The sequence below is a fragment of the Pseudorasbora parva genome, chromosome 14 (genome assembly GCF_024679245.1).
Source record: "Pseudorasbora parva isolate DD20220531a chromosome 14, ASM2467924v1, whole genome shotgun sequence".
Classification (NCBI taxonomy): domain Eukaryota; kingdom Metazoa; phylum Chordata; class Actinopteri; order Cypriniformes; family Gobionidae; genus Pseudorasbora; species Pseudorasbora parva.
The window spans coordinates 13,638,870-13,658,600 of record NC_090185.1 but is presented as its reverse complement, the minus strand read 5'-3'; the positions used below and the strand labels follow the sequence as shown (position 1 = coordinate 13,658,600).

General features: G+C 39.4%; 1 protein-coding gene across 4 annotated transcripts in view; it reads right to left on the bottom strand.

The window, feature by feature from the left end:
* The window catches only part of LOC137040135 (protein NLRC5-like), a 57,459-nt gene that overhangs the window by 33,473 nt on the left and 4,255 nt on the right, over positions 1-19,731 (bottom strand). For 2 of the 4 annotated variants that reach the window (XM_067415547.1, XM_067415550.1), the window contains exons 5-11: positions 14,064-14,083; positions 11,912-11,990; positions 4,868-5,063; positions 2,943-4,773; positions 1,848-2,018; positions 1,205-1,378; positions 827-997 (exon numbers count right to left, since the gene is read on the bottom strand). In XM_067415547.1, coding sequence (XP_067271648.1) covers positions 827-997; positions 1,205-1,378; positions 1,848-2,018; positions 2,943-4,773; positions 4,868-5,063; positions 11,912-11,990; positions 14,064-14,083 — 2,642 coding nt within the window. Of the gene's footprint in view, positions 1-826; positions 998-1,204; positions 1,379-1,847; positions 2,019-2,942; positions 4,774-4,867; positions 5,064-11,911; positions 11,991-14,063; positions 14,163-14,503; positions 14,582-16,419; positions 16,442-19,731 lie in introns of those variants that run through there. The other 2 variants (XM_067415549.1, XM_067415548.1) reach the window with 2 other exon arrangements.

Genomic DNA, 19,731 nt, shown 5'->3' with positions numbered 1-19,731 from the left:
CCCCTCTTCTTGATAGCAGCGATAAAGCTTGTTTTTGTATACATTTTACAGTGAGGTAATATGCATTTACATGATGAAAGCATAACTAGCTAGCTACAGTGGGGCAAAAAAGTATTTAGTCAGCCCCCAATTATGAAAGTTCTCCCACTTAAAAAGATGAGCGAGGTCTGTAATTTTCTTCATTGGTACACTTCAACTATGAGAGACAGAATCCCCCCAATGTTTTTTTGTGCCATCATGTTTCTACAGTGGCCCAAAATGAACAAACTGCTCTACAGATTGCTATTCACTCTCTGCCCTCTCAAACAACGACACCTTTGTCCTGTGTTGGTCGCCATATCTTCTCTATGTGCTTCAAAAGGGAGGGGTGAGCGGTGGGTGGTTGCAGAGAAGATATATACAGTTGGAGATGTAACCACGCAAAGATAAATAGCATCAAACTGACATTTCCTGCAAAACCTGACGGGTCAATTAATAAGTAATCTTTATAGATTACTTTTGTAATTTGATGTAAGGCAAGGGGACAGTATAGATGTCATACTTGCTGACATATTAACATACTTACTCAATAGCTGCAATAGCTGATTTTTTTTGTCTATTTCTTACAACAACAAAAAAAATTCTGTGCACCTATAATGTCATCACCTAAAATTAACATTTACAAATGCATATTAACATATATAAATGTACATGATTGAAAATACACACTTCGGTTTTTCCAGTCTGCATTGCAGATTTTGCAACAGAAAGCAGATCTTCACTATCCCTGAGCTTTCTAATTTATTCCCACTCAATAATGTTAATATCAATGAAGTCAAATACTCACATCAGTGTGTTGAGTGTACAATGTTTATCCTGCAATAGAGGAACAAGCCGTTTCATGTTTGACTCCCCTAGATTATGTCCACTCAGATTCAGTTTTCTCAGGAATAATGGGTTTTTACCCACAACTCCATTCACATATTGACAGGCTTCATCTGCAGTAGAACCCAAAAACCTGGAGAAGGGAAGATGAAACTGATTCAGTTTAGTTTCTAATCAGTTCTTAACCAAATTTAGGGAAAAACTGAATCTTATTCTGAAACAATGTTAAAGCATTTGTCTTTCCTTACTTTAATGCAACAGTGAAATAATATTTCTATAAATAATTCACCTGCATATAATTTATTTTGCATTACTCTTACCTTACTCTTATTAATCTTACCTCAGTCTCGTCAGTTGACAGTTTGGATCCTGTAGTATATCATTAAGCAGCTTCACTCCTGATTGTCCAGGATCATTTCCTGTGACATCTAGCTCTAATAGGTGTGAAGGATTTGATCTCAAAGCCGAAGCCAGTGCTTTATAACCTTCTTCGGTGATGCTGCAGTTTGAAAGTCTGGAACAAAAAATTAAAAATTTACAATTTAACTGATTAATCAGCTATTCTAGAAATTACTTCTACATTATTAATTCATAAAGTTATTGTTTGTGTTTTGTCATTGTAGACTAAATTGTAAAGCAAACATAAAACTGAATACAAAAGTCCTAGAGGCCTATTTTAGACATCAACTCAACCAAACATTTAGAGTCCCTTAGATTAGATTTTAATTATCTAAAACTCTACAGGTGTGAAAGTCTTTCATCTGAAATGACCACAACATACACACAGCCTCAAAACACAAAAAGTCTACACTTACAACCAACTCAATTTAAATGTTGTGGTAGGACCAGGATTGTACAGTTCATACTGAAATTAAAACCTAAACATTTAACTGAGCTGAAGCAGGTCTGCCCTCTGTTCTGTGGCAGATTAACCAAGGAAAAGTTAACAAATAGATCTTAATTAGAATTGTCACATAACTTACCTCAGTATCTCTAATTTGCAATTTGCACTTTTCAATCCAGTGCAGAGCAGCTTCACTCCTGAATCCAGTAGATTATTATTGCTCACGTTCAGTTCTTTCAGATTGGTATCTGATCCAAGAACTATAGACAAAGCTGAACAGCTTTTGTCTGTTAAGTTACAATCATTTAGCCTACAAAATTAATTAATTACACCACAGAATTAGATACATGTAATATAGTTGATAAATACAAAGATAAAATTTATACCAATGTTTTTATATAAACAGTAAATATTCCGTGTGTAGTTTGAGCTACAATGACATTAATATGCAAACAAAAAAAAAACAGCTTGAGTGCCCTGGATATTGACCAGACTGCACTCCTCTCTACTCCATTGCCAACCTATCATAAAATGCATTTTCTAGAACCCATTGCTCAACTCATTTTGTCTGATTGTTTTCAAAGCTATTGCGCATTACCTTGTTAAGCCCACCATTTCTAAGCCCTGGGTGCATCTAAAATTAGCTCCCTAGTTCCGTAGTCAGGACACTGATCAGGGAGTCTGACATTGTCTGACATATGTCCTTCATTGAAGATAATTACATATTAAAGTAAAAATAACGGTTACACTTTATTTCAATAGTCCACTTTAAACATTCAACTAACTATAAGTAACTTTGCAACTATATGTCAACTAACTCTCAGTAGAGTATTGGTAGACTGTCAGTAGACTGGTAGGTTATTGTTAGGTGTTAGGGTTTGGGTTAGCAGAATAAGTTGAATTGTAGGTGCCAAGTTACTTATAGTCAGTAGAATGTCTAAAGTGGACTATCAAAATAAAGTGTTACCGAAATAACTGTGCAACAATGTTTTATAATAACATGATGTGCTTCTTAAGCAAAATAAGCTTGTTTTGCTGAAAACTACATAAATCGTACATGTACATATTATAGAGTACAAGCATTACACTTTAATTCCAATGGACTGCATTATTTAAAGAAAAAAATATAAACAAAATGTGTTATTATTTAACCTTAAAAGAGTTATCCACCATTGTACATAAATGAATTTTAAATATGAAATCAAAACATAACAAAATGTATGATATAACTTACAGTGCTTTTTTGGAGGTTTTGAGGAGTGCTGATAATCTAATGAGACACTCGTCTGATTTCTTGAATTTCTGAAGCTCAAACTCCTCCAACTCCTCCTCTGATGTCAACAACACAAAGGCCAAAGCAGACCACTGGGCAGGTGAAAGGTCAGCAGATGAGAGACTTCTTTTGCTAAGGTGGTTCTGAATCTCTTTCACCAGAGTTTGATCATTCAGTTCATTCAGACAGTAGAAGAGATTGATGGATCTCTCTGGAGATAGGTTGTCTTCTAATTTCTGCTTAATGTACTGAACTATTTCCTTTTTGCTCTGGTCATTGTCGTCTTGTTGTATCAATAGACCTCGTACGAGTAGTCGATTGGACTGAAGTGACAAACCGAGAAGAAAACGAAGGAAAAGGTCCAGGTGTCCATTGTCACTTTCGAGCGCTTTGTCCACTGCAGTCTTGAGCAAATCAATCATGGTTTCATTTTTGTTTTCCTGTTCTGTAGACTCATGAATGAACACACTTTTCTTGTTGTTGTCTAGAAACAGATGTGCATAAAGAGCTGCAATAAACTCTTGAATGCTAAAGTGAACAAAGCAGTACATGGTACCAAGAATGATCCCTGTTTCCTCTTTAAAGATCTGGGTACACATGCCAGAGTACACTGATGCCTTATAGACATCAATGCCACAGGCTTCCAGGTCAGTATCATAGAAGATCAGGTTGTTTCTTTGCAGCTCATGAAATGCCAGTTTCCCCAGTGAAAGGATGGCATCTTTATCCCAGGAAATATCTGAAGCATATTGTCCATCATACTTTTGGCGGCTCTGCTGAATCTGAAAGCGGAGATAGTGTGTGTACATTTGTGTCAGAGTTTTGGGAGTGTCTTCAGTAGTTGATTCCTGCAGTGTTTTTGAGGCATCATCAGCCTGATTGTTTTTCAGATCATTATTTCTTTTCTCCTCCAAAATGTTCTGAAGAACAGTGGCTGAAATCCAGCAGAAGACTGGGATGTGGCACATGATAAAGAGACTCTTTGATTTTTTAATGTGATCAATTATTTTTTTGGCCTGATTCTTATCAGTGAACCTTTTTCTGAAGTACTCTTCCTTTTGTGCATCATTGAATCCTCTGACCTCTGTCACCTTGTCAATATAGTCAGGAGGAATCTTACTGGCAGCTGCTGGTCTGGTGGTGATCCAGATGAGAGCAGAAGGTAGCAGATTTCCCTTGATGAGGTTCGTCAGAAGAACATCCAGAGAGGCAGGTGATGATACGTCTTGCCACATTTCATTACGATTAAAGTTAAGAGGAAGTCGACATTCATCCAATCCATCAAGGATGAACAGGATTTTGAATTGATTCCTTCTTGTAAGGTTCAGTTGTCTTGTCTCTGGGAAAAATTGACTTATAAGGTCTATCAAGTTTTGTCTTCCTTTCTCCTTTAAGTTTAACTCTCTGAATGGAAGAGGAAATATGAGACTAATGTCTTGATTTTCTTTTCCTTCAGCCCAATCCAGAATAAACTTTTGCACAGAGATGGATTTTCCAATGCCAGCAACGCCTTTCGTCAGTACAGTTCTGATCTCTTTGTCTTGTTCAGGTGCTTCAAACAAATTTTTGCATTCAACCTGTATTTCTTGTGATTCATGATGCCGGGAAGCAACTTCAATCTGTCTGACCTCATGTTCAGTATTGACCTGTTCACTACCACCCTGAGTGACATAGAGATCTGTGTAGATGTTATTCAGAAGTGTGGAGTCACCATGCTTTGCAATTCCCTCAAACACACATTTATACTTCTTCCTTAGGCTACATTTTAGCGGGTGAACGAAGACCAGCTCATCTAGACAGCAGAAGAAAAATATAGATATTTTATCAGAATTTTCTCCCATACATTTAATAAGTGACAATATGACACATGGTTGTGAGTCTCTTACCTTCTAGACTATCAGCAGCTTCATCTTGCTTCATTGCTCTCAGGAAGTAAAGAGTGATATCAAGAGCTGCTTCTTTAATACTGCATCTATTCTCATTAAAGTCCTTAACAAAGCATTCCGTGTCCTGTTTTTGTAATATTTTCTTAAACTTTTCCATTTCATTTTTCAGAAATTTAAATATTTGGCTCTCGAGATCCTACAAATCAAGAAAAATAAGTGATTAGTCATTGGAACTCAGATCACCCTCAGCTAAAGTACTCCTCTCTTTCTTCTCTCCTATCTAAACTTCTCCTCTCCACTCATCTTACAACCTGCCCTTTAGACCCCATCCACTCAGCTCCTTCAAGCCATTTGCCCTACTCTTTTACCTGCACTCAAACACACCATCAAGGCATCTCTTCTTTCAGTTATTTTCCCCACTGCATTTAAGCAGGCTTGGGTACTCCTACTGATTAAAAAACCCAAACTAAACTTCAATTTTATACAGTTATCGATCTAGCTGTATCTATCCTCCCATTCCAAAAGCAGTAGATCAGTTAAGTACCGAGGTGCCGGGTCATCAAATAACAAGATTTTAACATTAATCCTATACTTGCCAGTGTAGAGACATTAAAATGGATAGATGGTAAGTGCTCTCAACTTTTACCACGCGAGTGGAAAATGTAAAAGATTGTGTGTGTGTTAGTTAGCACTCTACAGACATTTAGGATAACTTTATGACTGTGATTATTTTCTTGCAAGAAAAATCTTTATAAAGACAATTGGGTGAGGTTTGTGTCTTATTTTTTTTTTTATTTTTTTATTTCTCCTTTGTTTTACCAGGGTAGTCACATTGAGACAGTAGTCTCTTTTTCAAGTGAGCCCTGGCCAAGAAAAGGCAGCACATAGTTAAAAAAAGACACATAAAAACATAAAAACAGTGATGGACACAACATAAAACATAAATACAATTTACAAGTGAGAATATTCAGGCTGTACACAACAAAAGTCTAGACACATTCACATGTATGATGCAGAATGTCTGCCAGATACGACTTAAAATCAGAGATGGAGATAAACATGTTTAGTTTCAGTTTTTTCTGTAGTGCGTTCCAGGTTGATGGAGCATTGTAACGGTATGCTGTTTTACCAAATTCGGAATGAACAGTAGGCACATTAAAAAGTATGCTATTGTTTGACCTGAGGTTATATCTATTGTTTGTTGCCAATGAAAAAACGGATAAATATGATGGTAATAATCCAGTAATTGCTTTATAAATAAAAATCAACCAATTGCGTTTTCTGCGTTTAGACAGTGGTAACCAACCAGATAAGCTGTACAAATTGCAGTGATGTGTACTATAATCAGCTTTTGTTATAAATCGTAGTGCTGAATGGTAGACAGAATCAAGTGAACGCAATACAGACTTTGAGGCATGCATATAGAGAATGTCGCCATAATCCAGAACAGATAAAAATGTGGCTGCTACAAGTTCTTTTCTAGCTTTCAAATTAAAACAAGCCTTATTTCGAAAAAAGAAACCTAGCTTTACTCTAAGTTTCTTTACCACATGCATGACATGAGGATTAAAAGAGATATTTTCATCCAATAAAAAACCTAGATATGTGTAGCATGACACCTTCTCTATTTCCTGTCCCTGTGCGGTTACAATTGGAGGTAGTGATTTTACTTTGAACTTTGAGTGCGTAAACAACATGTATTTGGTTTTTTTAGCATTAAGCACTAACTTTAATTTCCTTAAATTTTCTTGCAAGACTGTGAAAGCCTCCTGCAGTTTTATTAAAGCCTCACATGGAGAGGGTGCAGTGCAATAGATGATGGTGTCATCCGCATAAAGGTGTACATTTGCATTTACACGTTCAGAGATAGAATTTATGTAGACGGTAAACAAAAGTGGCCCTAAGATGGAGCCTTGTGGAACACCGATTGTAATTGCAGCCTTCCCTGATGTAATACCATCACATGTAATACATTGAAATCTCCCTGTAAGATAATTTTTAAACCAACTTACCGCATGTGAGGACACCCCAATTTTACCTAAACATTTTAAAAGAATGCTGTGATCCACTGTATCAAAAGCCTTAGAAAGGTCAATAAACAGTCCTGCGCTTGAGTTTTTGCAATCAATGGCAGACACAATGTCATCAATTACTTTAGTGGCTGCCGTGACGGTGCTGTGCCCCTTTCTGAAGCCTGACTGAAAAGGGGTGAGGATACAATTACAGGTTAAAAACTCTTTTAATTGTTCACTTACTAATTCCTCAAATATCTTAGCCAGTACTGATAATTTAGATATAGGGCGATAATTGTCCAATAGTGTGGTGTCCCCACTTTTAAAAAGAGGTATCACATGTGCTACTTTCCAGGATTCAGGAATAACATTTTGTTCCAAAGACAAATTAAAAATCTGAGCGAGTGGTTTGGCAATAATATCAGCTGCAAGCTTCAGGAGAGATGGATCAAGCCCCTCCGGTCCAGCTGACTTTCTACAGTTTACACATTTCAATTTTGACAGGACTATTTTCCTTGTAATTGGCTTAAAAGAGAAAGTGTTAATATTTCTAACATTCAGGACCTCGGTGTCTAAGGGTTGATCTGGCATTGACTTGAAAAGATGCCCAGCAGAGGCAAAGTGCTGATTAAAGGAGTCCACTATCTCTTTTTTATCTGTGATTTGTCTCGAATCAACACTTATTTGCTTTGGTAAACTTGATGATGAGGAGTTAGATTTTAAATATTTAATAGCTTTCCAAAATTTTGCTGGATTATGCAAATTTCTGGTTGTCTCTTCTAGATAAAACTGTGCTTTAGCTTTACGTATCTGTGCTATACATTTGTTTCTTAGGCATCGGAAGCTGGACCAATCGTTTGCTAAGCCAGATTTCCTTGCCCTAGCCCAGGCCAGGTCCCTCTCATGTAGCAGAGAGGATAATGCATCAGAAAACCAAGGGTTATCCCTCCCTTTAACCTTGAACCTCCTTAGAGGTGCATGTTTATTTAAAACTCCCATAAATAAACCCTTAAAATAAGTCCATGCCAAATCAACATCAGGAATGAATGATATTCTATCCCAATCACAATGATACATATCATGAATGAAAGCTTGTTGGTCAAAGGTCTTAAAGTGTCGTTTCTCCACTATTCTTGAAGGTGTTTTCACAGGTTTACAGTTTCTAACTATCCCAATAGCACAGTGATCACTTATGTCATTTGGGAAAATACCAACCTCTGTATATTTATCAGGTCGGTTTACTAAAATAATATCAATTAACGTGGATTTATTAAGATTTTTTGTGTTTGGGCGAGTTGGAGAATTTACTACTTGTGTTAAATTAACAGAATCACAGTAAGCCTTTAAGTCCTTTGAATCATCTTTCATCCAGTCCCAATTTAAATCACCAAGCAGAATTATTTCCTTGTGATTTACAATATCTGTCAGCACAGCTGAGAGTGTTGATAATGTTTCTTTAAGAGCTGACGGGGGCCTATAACAACAAGCAACAATCAAACTGGTAGTTCCTAATTTCAGATCAATAGCCAGCAATTCAAAACATTTTGCGATACTCATAGTCTTCAATAGAGTGGTATGATACTTAGACTTCACGTAAATAACCACACCTCCTCCCTTACTCTTCCTATCCGCACGAAATACATTGTATCCCCTAATCGCAATATCATTATCACTAACAGATTTTTTTAGCCACGTTTCTGATAGAACAAAAATGTCTGCATTTGTCGAATTTGCCCATATCCTAACAAAATCTATCTTTGGCACTAGACTACGGATATTTAAATGTAAAAATTTCAAGCCCGATTTACTAGCGAAAACTCCTGCTGTGTATAAACATTCAGGCTCGGGTCCTGGGTTTGGCTTAACATTTCCAGCCAGCAGTAACATCAATATAATAAAACGACGTTTCCAAACATGCTTTAATATATCATCTCGTTTGATTTCACATTGCTGAAGACATGATCTTTGTCCAAAATCTATAAAATTGTCTCTAATCAAACGCAAACAAACAAGAGAAAGATAAATATCAGGTTCATGGATGAAAAATTTGGCGCAATACTCCTGTTTTGGAGTATGTGTGTGTAGTGTGTTCTTTGACGAAGTGTATGTAGTGTATCGCAAAGACGTCGTAAAGTCCTCATGATACGCACAGGTTGAACAATTTAAATCCAAAGTAAAAAGTAACAACCAGATTACCTGTAGAGTTCCCATGATGGGGAGCAGCCTAACTCGTCTACGGGAGACCAGGAAGAATTCAGCGGGCAGTTTCGCAGGTATGTCCACAAACGTTTGTAAACGACGGTGTAACTTCGGCTATTGGGTGCTTGTCCATAAGCCTAGCGCGACAATATGGGAATTGTGGTAGGAAAGGGGAAATATGGAATGGGTAAGGGGAAATATGGACTATTGTTTGGACTGAAGTAGGCATCCAGCGCATTTGTAGAGGGTTTTCAACAACCGGAGCCTGGAGCATTTAGCTGCAGGAGGTTTAGATGCTACCCGCAGCCGACGGTAACACAGAGTTTCAAATTGTGTAAAAAACAGACTGGGTATAGGCATAGATCGGGTCCATAAACAGCCAGTTTAAAATAACGTTGAGCAGGACAAACAGGACAGAGACGAGAGAGAAGAGAGACATGCTGCCATCTTGGATTCTTGGAACTACATGTGTAACAAGGACGCTGTAAAAATGCTGTAAAGACGCTGTCTTATTTAGTGATGCAACAGAGTTCATTTTTTGCCACAACAGTGGAGAGGAGAGAGGGTGATAGAACAAATTCAATGGATGGGGAGTCTAGTGACAGTGTTTTGGACCAGTTGCAGATGAGAGATGGAGGCCTAAGAAATACCATAATACAGTTTAAAAATTGCTCCTGGATAAAAAAAACTTTACTAATAGTTTATTTAAGTAATTTCTGATTTATTTTCATTTAGGAGTAAAAATTGCATGACATTACTTAAGTTTGTTAAGTAATCAAACAGTGCTGAAGAGAATATTTATTGTTGTGCTGTAAGGCAAAACAGATTTGGTTATCATCGGCATATAGATGAAAAAAGACGCCGTATTTTTCAAAAATACAGGCCAGGGGAAGTAAATACAGGGAAAACAACAGAGGTCCAAGGATTGATCCCTGCAGAACGGAACACAGCAACCAAGAGGTTTGTTGAAAGATGAGTAATGCCACAGATGTGCTGTGAAGCACCTAACTGACCAATAAGAGCCAAATCACTGTAATACATCAAGAGTTAACCCATCTTGTTCGACCAGAAATCTTGGAGAAATCTTTGATGACCAGCTGACCTTCAAAAAGCACACTGCAAAGACATCTTGATCATGCAGGTTTGCACAGCACAACGTCAGTAAGATCAGGCCTAACGCACAATTTATTTTCCAGACGCTTATCACTTCTGGCTGAACTTTCATCATGTGCAATCAAACTACTAAAACGTTCAATGAGCCTAAGCTGAAGAAAATATTTATTGTTGTGCTTTTGTCTTTCTGCACTCTGCACAAGACATTGATGCTTGCAGACAGAACAGCCATAGGCTCATTACATCCCCTCCAGAAGCCTGAGGTCAGTAAGCAAGCGAAGCCTCATGGAGCCATTGCAGAAGGGCACAAAATCACTTTCTAGGAGGGCTGGACGATTCATCAAAAACGGAAACCGAAATTCAGAACCTCTAACCATTGTAATTTTCCTATGCCGTTTAATTTGGTTTTAGTCAAGTTTCCTTTATGTATTTCAAAAATCACAACAAAATGCACTTTCATTAGAAAAAAATATCCCATCTTTATTAGTTGAACACATTTACAGTACAAACCATATCAGTGAGGGCAAACTATGAGGGCAAAAAAGTAAAATAATCGTTCATTAATCATAATCGAGGTAAACTGTTCAATTAATCGAGATTTTGATTTTAGGTCAAATCGTTTCAGTCCTAGTTTCCAGAACATTTTCGTTCACTGTTCCTTGCTAGTGGAATTATCTTCCCAAACCCATGAAAACCAAATCCCTGTTAGGCATGTGCCGGTATCAATTTTTCATGTGCGTACATTTGTTACAGACAGTATTATGTTTTTGTTAATGTAAGTTAAGAAATACTGATCATTGTTAGTTTTATCTTAGGTCCATTAAATAAGTTATTTTGATTTTAGTAATGTTATTAAACAGTAACTAAGAAGTTGACAATTATTTATAAGTATTTTTCATTGTCAGTTTGGTAATAATGAATTAACATGTTAACTAATCAAGCTGTCTCAAAGTTTTACTGAACAATAACAAATAATCAGAAAATTCTCATCATTAGGGTATGTAGTTCAGATTAAAATATTTAAAAAAAGTTTGAAAATAAATAGCCTATTAAGTCTTTAAGTATTAAAGGGATACTCTACCGCTTTTTCATATTAAACTATGTTATTCCCTTAACTAAGACGAGTTGACACACCTAAATTGCTCTGACACGCGGTGACATTCTGATAGCATTTAGCTTAGCCCACTAAGCCCAGTTCATTCACTATGGTACCAAACAGAGATCAAGTTAGAAGCGACCAAACACCTCCAAGTTTTCCCAATTTAAATACCGTTACACGAATAGTTGAACGACCTAGTATGGTGACACAAAATAAAACGTGGCGCTTTTCTAAGCGGGCTCAAAAGGATAACTATAATGTAGGGCGGAATAGCACTTTTGAGAGTACTTTGACTCGGTGCAGTAAAAAGTTACGCCTGAAAAAGCCCCCCTTACATTTCCCCCTCCCTCTCTCATTTCTGTCAATAGGGGGAGAGGGAGATGTGAGGTGATATATCGCATTACTGAAAATCGGCACGTCTAATCCATGTATATCCCAATATTTGTGTTTATTTGCCTCTTTCTGATTAACCTGATTCTTTAAAATTCTAATGGACCCTTAAAAGGAAAAGTAATTGAAAGTAACTGAATTAAATTTAACAACTTTGTTCAATAACCAATTTTTTTTTTGTTGATATAATATACATTTTAATTAAGCACTTATGAAAATGTATTTTCCTACCTGGAAGATCCATGAGAGATTGTCTTTTAAATTCTTTAGGTTCCTGTGAGTCTTAAGGACTGATGTATCATACTGATCCCTGTTAAGAAATAAAATACAGAATTTGCAGGCAAAATATTAGAGAACAAAGAAAAAAGAAAAAGAAAAAAAACATTAGCTGTACATTGTTTAACTCAGAACATTAGCTCAGAAACTGAGTACATATTTTTGTGTGCAACTAATTATTTGTTTCAGTGTCTCAGAGCAGCTTGGTTCACAGTAAAATACAGTTTCTCATGAACTCAATCTCTGCATGTTTTGTGAGTTTAAAGGGTTAGTTCACCCAAAAATTTAAATTAGCCCATGATTCACTCACCCCAAGCCATCCTAAATGTATATGTGATGTATATGAACACAATCAGAGTTATATTAAAAATGTCCTGGCTCTTCCAAGCTTCATAATGGCAGTGACTGTTGCTATGTTTTGTTGGCCTTTGAATCCTCTTTTGAAAGCATGAAATATGGTTGGTTGAAATTTTTATTTTAACATTGTTGCTGATATGTGTTGAATAAAAAAGGTAATTTTAATAAAATTTCTGTTATAGCACATAAATACAGTATATTACAGACATAAATGGACAAATTAAAAAGGGTTTTGTTCTTTTGATAAAAACAAAAAATTTTCATGGTAAGGATGACCTTTGCATGGAGTTGCCCATAATATAAATATGTCATGCAAAGTTTCTGGATTGACCATCTTATTTAAATGTGGGCTTAAATCTGAAACTCTGATGACTGATAGTGATAACTATCGCAATAGACTGGACAAAAATCTGATACTTTATGTCGAAATAGATCTTGCATTTTTTTCTTGACAAATGAATAGATCTGCCACTTGTTCAATATAATGTGTATTTTTTTGTAGGAAGATTGCACTTTTTGTATAATTCAATAATATTACATCTATAATAGTTAAACAATAACCATACAATTTGTGCTGTTTATGTTGTTTATATGTGTATGCTTGAAAACAAGCTGCACATTTTGGTACATTGCACATTTGGTACTGCAGAGTTTCATGGAGTGTACTTAATAAAATTGTTTTCAAATGCGTTCTGTGTGATTGGGGCCTTACGCCCGTTTCACACCGCTAGCATGAGCAGCCCTTCAGCGTAACTACACCGTGACTGCAGCTGCGAAAGTATTCACACTGAAAGCGTTGGTGCAGCGTCACAGCAGCGGCTCCCACAATGATAGAGCCTATACCTGTCTGAGTATTAAATACTAAATTAAACGAAAGTTTGTTTTATTTTCTGGCTAGTTTACTTTATTTTTTATAATCATAACCATACTTTCACCCAAACTGAATAATCAAAACAGGTTTAAATTGCTAAAATCTTCCACAGATATTTTTATTCTTCGTTTTCTTTTCTGACATACTCCAGTTATTGTTCAAATACACTACACATGCTTACTGTGTGCATTTTAGGCACTTTTTGTGTGAAACCCCCGCTTCACTGCTGCTCACGCAACGCTCCTGCTTGACGCTCACGCGCTTCTCCTGCTCCCGGTGTGAATGCACTCATTGATTAACATGGGCGCCGAAAAAAATACGCGCTGCTCACGCTTGCGGTGTGAAACGGCTGTTAGCCTCCATTGGAACGACTTGGCCAGGCCTACAGAGCCAACGCTAATCAGCAGAGTATAAGGATTGATGGGAAATGCAATTTTACAATGCAGTAACAACAGAATAACAATGAGACAAAACACCTCTAGAATTTATTTTAATTAACATGAAATTGCAATATACTAATAAGATTTGTAGATATTGTTAACGAATCCTTATTGATTCTCAGCTTTAAAACCACTATTCAAAGTCAAAATGTAATGTATTGTTCAAAGAATGTACAATATAAATCCACTTGTGAAAGAGCTCTTTTTTATATTCAATATTTGTTTGAAATGTTTTAGCACATTCTGTTTATTTTCAGGTTTGAATTTGATTTTGAATCACAGATGTGAATGTGAAACTTATGAAATATATTCTAGGTGCAGTTCTTCATATATTCTAGGTGCAGTTCTTCACTATATTAATGGTACTAATCCAGTACAACAAACACTAACATTTAAACTGCTGTTCATTCTGACAGACAAAATGAAACACATGAAATACCTCTTGGTAGCTGATGGTGCGTTCTCACTTATGTTTGGTGGTTCACCTTTTGAACAGTCACTCTTTGCAGACACAGAGCTGGACACACCTGATCTTTCACTAAAGACACAAATAACAGGAAAAAAAAACATTTAAAGTAACTAAATACAGTATAGCTACGCATTTGTCTGTCATTACTTTAGATTGTTGGATTTATGTTTGGTTGCCAGGTGTTTTTGGTTAATTTATGTCTCCTATGTCTCCTCCAACCTATGTAATTGTATTTTTGGAAAGAAGCTCTAGACTGAGTTCAGTAAAGGTTATCAGACAATGTTTTCTGTGGTTTATTATTTTATTCAGCTTTATTACATTTACCACAGTGAAGAAATTAGCAAATTCAATGCTATAATGTTAATGTGATTCAAGAAATGAACAATGTAATATTAAAACACATAAAATACCTCTTGGTAACTGATGGTGATTTCTCACTGAAGTCTGGTGTTCCACCTTTTGAATGGTCACTCTTCACAGACACAGAGCTATTGACCAGATGAGAAATTTTTTCACTTTATTTTATTTTATTTTAATTTTAAACTTAAAGCAATAGTACCATCTAATAGCCATAATAATGACGATAACTGAACAGTGTACAGTGACTATAAGATGAAAACCTTTTAATACCCCAGTGTGAGTTTTTCAAGGCCACCGTTATTTTGAATGTATCACTTTGTTCATGCACAGCAGGGTAAGTGAAATGAGAAAATAATCATATTATTATAATTATAAATCAAACAGCTTATCCATAAATCTTGTGGAATAAACACAAAACATTAGCCTGACCACTTCATTTCCAACCTGATTGCAGGTCCTCTTTGTTTCGGTCTTCCTACGGATGTTGAACTTAGAAAACAATGGTAAAAGTTTATTTTTAACTCAGTTCCTGAACACTACAATATAGCTCTTTGTGCTGCACATTTTATGGAGTACAGCTTCCACAATCAGCACAAATTCAATGCCAGATTCACAAAAAAAGCTTGACCTCAAAAGATGGAGCAGATCCCACTTTAAAAAACAAATCTGTTGTTTATGGGCCACAGCTTCGATTTCAAACTTGGAATGTAGGTGTTTGCTGGCTTTTAAAGGTGCACTGTGTAGTATTTTTGCAGTAAAATATCCAAAAACCACTAGGCCGCAAGCGTAGGGCTCGAATGGAACCCTCCACCTTGTCCCGAACCTTCGCGGTTGGACAATTGGTTTCTCGGGACGGCCTGCGCTGGTCCTCAGCGCCCCGCCCCAGTGCCTTTTTTCCCAGAAGTGCATCAGATCTCGAAGTCGTGGGCGGCACCGTATAGCGCTCGCATGCGATCGACAGACTCTTCCGTCCTCACAACCCTCGATGGTGGTGCGGCGAAGGGTTATGTGGGAATCCCCCCAGTCGAGCGGTCGGTGGCGATGCACCTGTGTCCCAAGACCGCTGCGGACTGGCGGGGTGCCCCGCTTCTCCCCTCCCGGGCATGTAAGTTCTCGTCCTGGATAACGGGCAAGGCTTACACAGCCTGTGGCGAAGCCGCATCAGCATTGCATGCCATGGAGCTCCTGCAGGTCTACCAGGCCAAAGGCTCATGGAATTGCACATGGGCAGTTCCGACCAGGGCGTTATGCAGGAACTGCGTGCGGTGACGGCAAGCAAAGCAGGGTGCCGGGCGCAAGGGTAGCGCCCAACCCGTCCAGGGCGCTGAGACCGGCAGCCCAGGGAGAAGAGGAGCTGCACTGAGGGAGATGATGTCCGCATCCCTCCCCCACCCCCCGGAGGAGGACCGGGGGGCCCAGACTGGTGCTATAACATATCTGCCACCAGAGCTTGGTGGTATCCACATTTTCACAAAAAAAGAGCAGTTTCCTATCTCCCTGGGCCACAAGAAGGCCAGGTTGGCAGTTCACGACGCCTCCGGGCCTTGTCTCTCCCACCCTGCCCTCCCCTCGCCAGGGGGCAGCAGAGTGGGCTTCGAGGACGCCTTCTGGGCTTCTCACCCACACTCTGCCCCACCCGGGAACACTCAGACAACACTCCGGGCCGCCTCCGGGCCGCCTCCGGGCCGCCTCCGGGCCGTTTCTACGTTTTGCGTTCGAGGGAAAGGCATACCAGTACAAGGTCCTGCCCTTCGGGCTGTCCCTGTCGCCTCGCATCTTCACGAAGGTCGCGGAGGCAGCCATTGTTCCACTCAGAGAATGTGACGTTCGCATTCTCAACTTTCTCGCCCAGTCTCGGGAGCAGTTGTGCGAACACAGGGACATAGTGCTCAGTCACCTCAGCCTGTTGGGCCTTCAGGTCAACAGAGAGAAGAGCAAGCTCTGTCCTACACAGATAATCTCTTACCTCGGTATGGAGCTGGATTCGGTCAACCAGACTGCTCGCCTCACGTAGGAGCGAGTCCGTTCGGTGTTGAACTGCTTGAATTCATTCAAGGGCAGGACAGTGGTCCCACTGAAACTCTTTCAGAGGCTCCTGGGGCATATGGCATCTGCAGCCACGGTAATGCCTCTCGGATTGCTTCATATGAGACCGCTTCAACACTGGCTCCATGGCCGAGTCCTGAGGTGGGCATGGCAGAGCGGTCAATACCGGGTCCCAGTGACTCTGTACTGCCACCAAACTTTCAGCCCTTGGTCAGACACGGCGTTTCTCCGGGCTGGGGTGCCCTTGGAACAATTGTCCCGGGGGACCACGTACAATGGGCATGCATTTGCGGTTCTGTGGACGGAACCCCAATTGCATTGGCATATAAATTGCCTCGAGTTGCTGACAGTATATTTGGCATTGCGCCGCCTCAAGGGGCCGCTGCGTGGCAAACATGTACTGGTCCGTACGGACAACATAGCGGCCGTTGCGTACATCAACCGTCAAGGTGGTCTACGCTCCCGTCGCATGTTCCAACTCGCCCACCACCTGCTCCTTGTGGAGTCAGAAGCAGCTGAGGTCGCTTCGGGCCATTCATGTCCCAGGTGCACTCAACCGGACAGCCAACGAGCTTTCTCGGCAGCCAGCACCTCCGGGAGAGTGACGACTCCACCCCCAGGCGGTCCAGCTGATATGGGACCAGTTTGGAGCCGCACAGGTAGACCTGTTTGCCTCTCCAGACTCGACCCATTGCCAGTGGTACTATTCCCTGACCGGGGGTACCCTCGGCACAGATGCACTGGCGCACAGCTGGCCCCAGAGTCTACGCAAGTATGCGTTTCCTCCAGTGAGCCTTCTTACACAGACTTTGTACAAAGTCAGGCAGGACGAGGAGCAGGTCTGGCTAGTTGCGCCTTACTGGCCCAACCGGACCTGGTTCCCAGAACTGGTTCTTGCAAGACGGGTTGAAGTGAAGGCTGTCTCCCTCCACCCTCAGAGTGTACGTCACCGCAATAGCGGCGTACCACGACACAATCATAGGTAAGTCCGTAGGGAAGCACGACCTAGTCGTCAGGTTCCTCAGAGGTGCGAGGAGACTAAATCCTCCTCGCCCAAACTCGATACCCTCTTGGGGACTTAGCTCTAGAGCTCAGAGCACTTCAGAGCCCTCCCTTCGAGCCTTTGGAGTCAATTGAGCTTAAAATTTTGTCAATGAAGACTTTATGAAGTGCTCCTGACCGCATTGGCCTTCATTAAGAGGGTAGGGGACCTGCTTCCACTTTCAGTCAACGAATTGTGCCTAGAATTCGGGCCTGGTAACTCTCACGTTGCCCTGAGATCCCGGCACGGATACGTGCCCAAGGTTCCTACCACTCCCTTCCGGGATCAGGTAGTGAACCTGCAAGCGCTGCCTTCGGAGGAGGCAGACCCAGCCCTGGCTTTGTTGTGTCCAGTCCGCGTTCTTCGCGCTTACATTGACCGGACGCAAAGCTTTCGGACCTCAGAGCAATTCTTTGTCTGTTACGGAGGCCAGCAGAAGGAAAGGCTGTTTCCAAGCAGAGTGGATGCTATAGTCTTGGCTTACCAGTCCCAAGACGTGCCTTGCCCGTTCGGGTTGCGAGCACACTCTACACTCTACTCTAGGAGTGTTGGAACCACCCCTGAGACTGCCATATGTTGCACTACCCTGCCAGGTTAGTCCTTATGTGTATTCCGCCACCAGACCTTCTCTTTACGACGTGGCTCCACAGTGTACCTTCTCCCAAGGCGGGCACGCTTTCCCAGCGTTCAGTAGTCACATGGAGTGCGACTCGCAAGTCATATGTTTGCGTAACAATCACTCCAGCGGCCTTGCTCAGCTCCTTAACACTCGGTCCTGCTCTGCTACATACTACAGTAACGTTAATAATCACATTCATGAACATGATTCACTCGAAAAATGTGATGAATGAGTAAATCAGTTGAAATCAGGCTCACATAAATGTAAGGAAAACACGATTCCTGGCTGCATATCATTATTCATGGATCACTGAATCTTTGGTCAGTTGTAAGGAACACTATCGTGTCCTAACTTATAGTTTAAACTGATGATCGTTTCCTCTATACTCGCATTTTCCTCTATTAACTGCATCACACAGCACTCTTCTGCCACTCAGCCCCGGGGCGTGTTCCAGAGGGAAAGTGACGTCGATGCATTCCCTCTATTGACGCCGCGCGCGCACCTGAACCACGGCTCGTGTATTGCACATACAGACAAATATTGTCCATTCTGTCAGATTTTTCGGGGTTCTGCTCGACCCCTGTCATCTCGTGCTTTGATTTATAATGGGCACATTAGGCAGCAATGCATATCTGCTGCAAATGCGACCGTTTTCCCCTCTGTTCAAAACATGCATTTAACATGCTGTATATGGCTAGTTTACATGATAAGTACCTTAAAGTTAAAATTAAGCATTTAGTTTTAAAAAATTAAAGGGGCCTTTGAATTTGGGGGAAAAAACTTCAGGCAGTGTTGTTTTCATGTATTTTTATTTTTCACAGCTCTGGATATTATAATGGTGATTGCTAAACACACAGAACAATTCACTACATGATTTCATGGTGAAATGTGTTCTTTTTTAATGTTAATTTTCAGCTGTAAATGTTTTACTTAATAGTACTGTATGTAAAAGATGATTATGAATTTTTTTTTAGTTCTTTTTTTTTTTTAAATACTTGAAAGAAAAAGCTAATGGAGCACTTTCATTTTAACTTATATAAACTATTATAATGTATTTTACCGGAAAGTTTAAAGCTAATAACCATTAATATTTGAAGTACTTGAAGTGCAGTGTTATGTTGCATGTTGCATCATATTTGTCATATGTGATGTTTGTTACCTCAATAAATTTAAGGTCATTCCTATTTTTTGTTTTATGTTCTACTATATTAACATTAAAAGCACACTCTTTTTTCACCAAAATAACAGTAAAGGGTTAAAAACTGAATTGCCAAACATTAAAACGGAAAAAACGGAATTTGCAAAAATTAAAACGAAAAAAAAAACGGAATTTGAGAAAAAATAAAACGGAATTTGGGAAAAAATAAAACGGATTTTATAGGGCCCTAGAACCGTCTTGTTTTGGGACAAAATAACTCAAAATTAAGAGAGTTTTTGTTTAAAATAAGCAAAATAATCTTAATTCAAACAGAAAACAATGTTATTTTTCTTACCCTATTGGCAGATTAATAAGACAAAAATACTAAGTAAGAAGAGCATTTTTTGCAGTGTGGAAAATCCTCAGTTTTGCC